The sequence below is a fragment of the Chaetura pelagica genome, unplaced genomic scaffold, assembly GCF_000747805.2.
Source record: "Chaetura pelagica isolate M959 unplaced genomic scaffold, ChaPel_1.0 scaffold135, whole genome shotgun sequence".
NCBI lineage: Eukaryota > Metazoa > Chordata > Aves > Apodiformes > Apodidae > Chaetura > Chaetura pelagica.
The window spans coordinates 3,574,108-3,582,036 of NW_009953649.1; the positions used below are offsets into that span (position 1 = coordinate 3,574,108).

General features: G+C 41.4%; 1 protein-coding gene across 4 annotated transcripts in view; it reads right to left on the minus strand.

Annotated features, from left to right (window-relative positions):
* Positions 1 to 7,929, minus strand: part of GRM1 (glutamate receptor, metabotropic 1) — a 163,583-nt gene that overhangs the window by 63,021 nt on the left and 92,633 nt on the right. For 2 of the 4 annotated variants that reach the window (XM_009999980.1, XM_009999982.1), the window contains exons 4-5: positions 5,783 to 5,794; positions 3,811 to 4,046 (exon numbers count right to left, since the gene is read on the minus strand). In XM_009999980.1, the coding sequence (XP_009998282.1) occupies positions 3,811 to 4,046; positions 5,783 to 5,794 (248 nt within the window). The remainder of the gene's footprint in view (positions 1 to 3,810; positions 4,047 to 5,782; positions 5,795 to 7,929) is intronic. The other 2 variants (XM_009999979.1, XM_009999981.1) reach the window with 1 other exon arrangement.

Here is a 7,929-nt window from a genome sequence, read left to right on the forward strand (position 1 = left end):
TTTGTACAAATGTTTGCACTGTGCTGAGCTCTACAGCATTTCTGTGTGAGTGTGACTTGCATTTAATGCCAGCCTATTTGGGCTCACCAAGTCCAACAGAAAAATACTTGTCACTGTAATTTTGTGGGGAGAAATTCACTTCCATTCAGGCTATTTCTATCACATGAGGGAGCAGAAAACATCCCACAGAACTGTTGTAAGGGTGTCTGAACTCTGTTGCCTTACATACACAGTCTATCACCTGGGCTTGCTGTCAGCACACAACCTCCATGCAATCTCCAAAATGTGTAAAAGGCTGAGTTATCTGATGAACTGAGACAAGTTGTGACTGTTTCTTGGGGCAGTGCCCGAGGTTGTGTGCTAAGGGAACTTAGTGCCACGTCCATCTGAGTTAGGTAGCTTCTCAGTATCTCAAATTCAGAAACAGCTTTTTTCTGCTAGTGTTAAAATGGTCTGCTGTCTTCTTACTTTTAATCTAAATGGCATGAAGAATGGTGTGAAACTCTGAACCTCAGGATAATTCAAGGGTCCGTGCAAAGTCGCAGGACACACTTTGTTTCCTAAAGAATGTAGCTACTACATGGAAAGCATCTTAGTGACATGGGCAGTTTAAGAACAACTCTCTACTGGAAGTGGTTTTGGCCTTCCTTTCAAGGAAATTAAAGGAAAATGGTCATAGACAAATATCTCTTCTACTGTGGTGTGTTGACCCACCAAGCCACTCTCTCACTCCTCCTCCTCAGCAGGACAAGGGAGAGAAAATAAAATCAAAAGTTCATGGGTCAAGATAAAGGCAGTTTAATAAAGAAAAGCAAAAGCCATGCATGGAAGCAAAGGAGAAAAAAAAATATTTATTCTCTACCTCCATTAGCATGCCATGTCCAGCCACTTCCTGAGAAGCAGGGCCTCAGTATGTAGATTTTGATCCCGAATATAAATGTCTTAATGACAAATGCTCCTTCTCCTCTTCCTTTCTTTTAGCTTTTATTGCTGAGTGTGACATGCTTAGCATGACATGATATGGTAGGGAAACTTCAGTCAGTTTGGGTCAGCTATCCTGGCTATGTGTCCTTCCAGCCTCTTGCCCACCTGCAGCCTAGTGGCCTTTGGGGTGGGAAGGTGAGGTAGAGAGAGTTTCTGTGCTGTTGCCAAAACACTGATGTCTTATCAACACCTTTCTAGCTACCAATACAAAGCACAGCACTATGAGGGCTGCTATGAGGAACGTTAACTCCATCCCAGCCAGATCCAATGTGTATTTCTAGAATTAAATCCTATTATGTTGAGGAAGAATATCTCCTATAGCAGAGAGATACGGAAAGATAGAGAGAGAACGAGAAAGAGAGAGAGAGAGAGGCATTCACTTATGAGAGGCATTTGGCTACAACATTAGCAAAGAATGAGTCAAAAATAGCACCAACTTATCTGCCTGCCACCCAAGTGGGAAAAGTTGTTTAATTTTTGCAAGAAGGGATGATCCAAAAGAAAAATCATTGTAAAACTCTCAATTATTGTCTTCTCTTCCCAAGAATTTGTACTATGACCAAGTAGTCCTAGAGCATCTAGATAAACTGTTCTAAGTGTGGCCAATTGTTAGGCAACCTGTAGAGTTTATAAAGTAGAACACACTGGGCCTTGCTTCTTTCCAGTAGTACTTGGATCAGATGGACTTTTTTTTCCCCAAAAAATATGCATGTACATCCAGAGCTCAGTGTAACATGAGAATTCCTGAAAGACATCAGTCTTCTCAGGGACTGAATGAGGGATTTCAAGCAGTAATTCCTGTCATCAGAGAAGAGGCATTTCTAGGAACTTGCTTTCCCTTGTTTCATAGAAAGCTTGTAATCCCAATCTAGTGCTGACTCAACAGTAACAGGGTATGAGAAATTGCAAATGCAGCAGCTGTAATTGCTTGAGCAGAAGTCCTTGCCTATCCATGAATGTTAAAAATTGAACTTTGCATTCCAGTGGCAATTCTGAATACATCACTCAGTAAAATGATTAGGTTGTATATGAGCAGATTATACTGGGCAGGCAGTAATTGGAGATTCTCAAATACATATTTTGTAATTAATCTCCTTTTCAAAATGGATATGTCCAATTATTCTGAATCTTTTTTAAATAGGGTAGTTTGAGAATAACATTGCCTTTTCTTTTTTTGCTTGTGGCTGCTCCTAGGCAACCCACTCCTGGGTGAATACAAATATGATTATGCTCTCCTAAATATCACCAGTATTTTTGTCCTTAGTTTTCTTTTACATTAGATAGTTTCCTGAAATGTTGAGTCTCCAGACACAGAAGATGAACTTGAGCAATCTACTGCCTTTGAATCAATTTCTGTCTATGTAAAAGTATGGGTGTGCTTTGTTGTCAGTAAGGGATACCAGTGCACTTCTGGAATACAGAACAGATCAGGACCCAGAGATAGTCACAACACCTGGACTCCTGGCACCACAGGGGACTCAGCTTTTTCCATATGTATGACTCTATGTACCTTGTTACAGGAATCTTGATGGAATACCTTGTGGTAGGAGTGAGAGCTCTCAGATATAATGGAGTCAAGGTGCTTGATACCTGCATTGAATACTGATAATTTTCCTGAGGTGATGCAGTAGTTGCAGCAGTACTTAAATCTGAAGTACCACAAAGAAGTCAGAACTTTGTCTATTGGCACTTTTAATGGATTTCAAATATTAGTGCTTATTACTTATTGAGCAGCATGGATTCTCTCCTTCCAATCTGTGCATGGAGATACTTTGTGAAGGAGGGATTAGGCAATTCTGACTCCTTTTCTTACAGAGAGTTTGTGAAAAGACCTGTCACCAAATCTGTGAGAGGTAAAGGCAGTTTCTTAGCACTGTCATACTAAGCCTTCTTGGAGAGAAACAGTCCACCAGTAAGCTTTGAAGATGTGAGTATTTGAAGTGACAGTCTTAACCCTGCACAAAGGTGAGATGAAAATATGTGTGCAGAGAGCTCTGGTGATGCCAGACAGTCACCAATCAGCTCTGTGCAACTAAAGAAAAATAATTAAGATATTTGCCTCTGGACTCACTGGGGACACATCTGCCTCTTGATTCTTTAGGTAAGCCATTATAGGGAATAGATACCTTGTGGTGTTTCCTTTGGTGACTTGAGACATCTATGCATTTATTAGTTGTGTGTGATAAGCCTGAGGGTTTACACTGGTTCACCACCAGTTTACCTCCAAATTTAAGAGCTGATTGTCTGTGTACAAATACACATCTCTTGCTATGAAGTGAGAGTTGCTTCTATCTGTAGGACAGAGTACTTTTTGTATGAGTGCTACATAGTAGAAACAACTCCATGTTTTAATGGGTGAAGAAAAGAAAGGGTGAAGCAGATTACTGGCCAATTTTAAGACTCATCAATTTTCCTTACAATTTGTTTTCTGTCATAATAATTTCTTTGACTTTTCTGAATTAACTGAACAGAAAAGTTGACTTTGTTAAAATGTTAAATTGTATTTTTGTTAAAATGTAATTGTTACTACTTATTTACAAGCCATATTACGAATTTGGACACACTTGCCAGCCACAGCCTAGCCCTAAAACATGAAAAGTAAAGGAGTTACTCTATAATAGAGGAGAAATCAATTGAGAGGAAGCTATGCAACCAGTGTCAGACATACTCCTGCCAGAGTTGGGATTTTTATCTGTATAATTTGAAGTTGGCACTTTTTACTGGTGATTTATACATTTAAAAAAAATCCCAAACCAAATAAAAAAACCCAAAGACAAATTTTTTGTGAGACCATAGATTCAAACAGGAAAAGAGCTGACAAGTTACCAGTGCAGTTCTTCTGGAAGTTGGGATTTTCCAGCGGATGCCCCGGGATGCGACACTGAAATCTGTGCTGCCAGAACTCAGGAAACCAGGGGTTGCGGGTGTTGGAGTCCAGACGTAACTTCAGATAATAGTCATCAAATGACAGGACTTCTGGAGACTGCAGTTTGATAGTGATGCCTCCGTTTGCTTCAGGTTCATAACCTTCAATGACTTCATCTCTGTCTGCCCAACCATCACTGAAAAGAGGCAAAAAAACCCTTATTACACAAATCAAAAACTGTTTTGAAAAAGCAACTGACAAAAAGCAGACCAGCACCCTCAGAAGCAAATGATTAAGGAACAATCTAAAATTCAGGCAAAGAGGGAAAGAAGAAAGCACAGTGATGGAGATGTGTAATGAGCAGTCTGACTGACTTCATGCAGAGTCCTCATTAACTGATCTGGTATGATGAGGATTTATCCTTGTCCCTCTGGAAATGGTTTTTGGGCATATGTTCTGGTGCGATGTCTTTATGACTGAAGAGATTTTGCCATGTTTAGGCTGTTCTGTAAGGAGTGGAAACTGAAAGAATTAATTCTGATGAACAGGAAACTGAGTTAGGATCCTGGGTGTTTTGCAGAAGAGATCTCAGCATGCGTGGATCTTAAAGCTAGAAGAGTAATTCAAATCAAATATAAAGTGAGAAAAGCATTGTGTTGGAAGAGAACAGAAAAAGAATGCTCAATAAAGTTTACCAAACTAAAAAGAAAACCACATGCTATTCTTGCTCTGCATGGGATTTTTGATAACATGCTTCTTTTTTTTTTTCTCTCCTTTTTTTTTTTTTTTTTTTAACAGACAAAGGGTTTCTATTTTACTTCTCTATTTATTCATGTAAGAGACACTTAAAAACCTGAAGATAAAACAATTTCTTGACAACGTTATTTCATGGAAAGTCTGTTTTAGCAAGTTTGAACAAAGTCCACAGGGCTTAGCATCTGAGTTTAAGTTTAGTTATTTTATGAAGAAGTCCATTGATTTAGTGTCATTCTCCAGTTCTTACCAGGGTCCCCTAAGAACAGTGCTATTACACTTTAATTTAAGTGCAAATATAAGTCAACTGTTGCTTAATTTTAATATGCTGGGCATGTCATGAGAGAAATAGGTTATTCTGGCATCTCAGATTTCTCTCTATCCACTCAGAATCAAGTCAGCAAAACTGCTGCTCTGGAAAGCAGATGGATGAAGTGCTTCCAGAGGCAAAGAGCTCAAATGGAAAAACTACAGAATCTTAGAAGGGTTTGGGTTGCAAGGGACCTGAAAGATCATCTAGTCCAACCCCACTGCATGGGCAGGGACACCTCCCACTAGACCAGATTGCTCAAACCCCATCAAACCTGCAATGAACACTTCCAGGGAGGGGGCATCCAGAACTCCTGTGGTCAACCTGTTCTAGTGTCCCACCACCCTCACAGTGAAGAATTTCTTCCTAATGTCTGACCTAGATCTCCCCTCTTCCAATTTAAAGCCACTGCCCCTTGTCCTATCTCTATATGCCCTTGTAAAAAGTCACTCCCCAGCTTTCCTGTAGGCCTGCTTCAGATACTGGAAGGTGACTATAAGGTCTCCCTGGAGTCTTCTCCAGGCTAAACAATGCCATTTCTCTCAGCCTGTCTTCACTAGAGAGGTATTCCAGCCCTCTGATCATCCTCGTGGCTCTCCTCTGGACTTGTTCCAATAGCTCCATGTCCTTTTTATGTTGGGGGCTCCAGAGCTGGACACAGCACTGTAGGGAGGGTCTCACAAGAGCAGAGAATCACCTCCCTTGACCTGCTGGCCACAATTCTTCTGATGCAGTCCAGGACATGGTTGGCTTTCTGGGCTGCAAGTACACATTGCCAGCTCATGCTGAGCTTTCTATCAACCAACACCCTCAAGTCCTTCTCTTCATGGTTGCTCTCAAACTAGTCTCCACCCAACTTGTAATTGGACCTTGCACTTGGCCTTATTGAGCTTTATGAGGTTGGTAAACCTCATGTCTGAAATCCAGAGAGACTGAAAGAAGGTCGTTGTTAGGACTCTTTTACACACAGCCTTGAAAAGTGCATTGGAGTGCAGATCTTACCAGCTGAGAGCCTTTATGAGACACTCAGCAGAGATGTGCCTGGGACTCCACAATGGAAATTAGACAAGCTTTGAAGTATCAAGCTCTGTCACAGTCCTAGTCAAAGAGGTGTAAAATGAATATGCATTGGGCATGTGTGAGTCTTTGGTCCCCAGCCACCAAACAGTAGAGCTGCATATTTTAGCTGACATTCACATTAACTGCTGCATCTGTGCTGCAGTCACCTAGACAAAAATGGCAGGTATACACGGAAATACAGGAAAGCCCACGTGTTGAACGCTTTCCAAATGGGACACATGACCCAAGCCTCGATTGCAGGAAGTTCTTTCCAACTTGGGACATCTACCAGCCCACTTACTGAGTGATCAACAGATTCCTTTCATCCTGGGCCTGGGGATCCACAAAGCTGTACTTCATGATGACACTACATGGCACCTTCAAACCAGGATCAATTATTTGTTTCCCCCTTTACCAAAGCCTTGTAGTAGAACTTCCCAGATTTTCTGAGCTTACAAACCACAGACCAATACCTGCATATAGTCAAGCAGCATGAGATACAAATGTATGCATGTTGCATCTCACATGTGGTATGAGAACAGAGAGCAAGGAGAGGCACTGGGAGCAGCTCACAGGAAAGAGACAGTGATGGCTGAAGAGTCCCCCTGTGGAACAAGGCTGGGCATGGTGTGGTATCCCAAAGTCACTGTCTCTGCCTGGATGAACCCAGCAACATCTGTTGGGTCACTTCTTCCCACAGCCAGTGCTGAGAGTTACTCAAGTACTACCCTTGTACTGACACAGCCCAAATGGCACATGGCACAGCTTTGGCCTGATGGCTGCTCTTGAACTGCTATAGGAGTGTACAGATTTTAAAAGCCACAATTTGTCCATCCGTGTTCCCTACCCCATAAGACTGCCTTAAGTTTTGGAGAGGGAAAGAAGCCAGGTCATCCTTGCTGCAAACCCCCACTCCTCACCTGCACATCTGCTCGGGGCAATTAGTAAAATATATCATGTTCCCTGACTGCCTCCTGACAGACCACAGTCTAGATAACCCTATGAAGTCTAAACCAGGAGAATGGACTTTCTGGATTTCACATAATTCAAGCTAGAAACTAGCATCTAGGGGAGAAAAAGACAAAATATTTACTTCTTCTTCTGTGGGGGAAAAACAAGCAAAAAGTCACTTGGAGCATAAGTAATTGAGTCCTAATTGCATGATTACTTCATTATTTGTCACAATGTTTATGGCTTGCAAACTGCAGACTCGAGCAGAAACATTAGTAACTGGAGAAGATTAAGTAAATCAGGCCATTTTTTACAAGACTTTCTAGAAAGGAGGTAGTTTATCTACTGCTTGGATTCCTACCAGACAAACATTAGAGTGATTTATTTCCTCTCTCCTGAAAGTTTGTCTTGGAAAATTGCCAGATTCTCTCTGAAGGCAAAGCAGAGCAATTCTGCAAAGGGAGGAAAAAGTGTATTTCAAGTTCTCTGGGGGAAGCTGATGGAAAAGTTCCCCTAAATTGGAACACAGGTTGTCACCTAAGGTTTCTTTGTCACTTTCTGGCCCCAACTGGATTTTGTTCTGTCTTCAGGTTCCTCAGACTGTAAAATCTGTCTGGTAAGTTTCATGTGCAGTGAAGCAGGAACAACAGGCACTGGAATCAGAGAAAAAAAGAGTTCATATATGTTGAAGTTCATATGGAAGCTTTGCTCTATTTTCAACAAAGTCAAGGAAGCAAAAAGGAGTCCTCTGGTCTCTTAAGAGACCCCTGTCATCCTGGCAGCTGCAGGCCGGCTACACTGAAAGGTGCCCTAAGGGGTCATGCAGCACCACCAGCAGCCATGATAGGATTATCAGAGACCTAAGATTTTGTTATAATCTCTGCCTATATTCCTTTTTATGGTGGATATAAAATAATGAACAAAAAAAATTAGAAAAAAAAACAAGAAAAAAAAAGGCAGGGAAGGCAGGCAGAAAGACAGAGAAAGAGGGAAGGGAGGGGGGGAG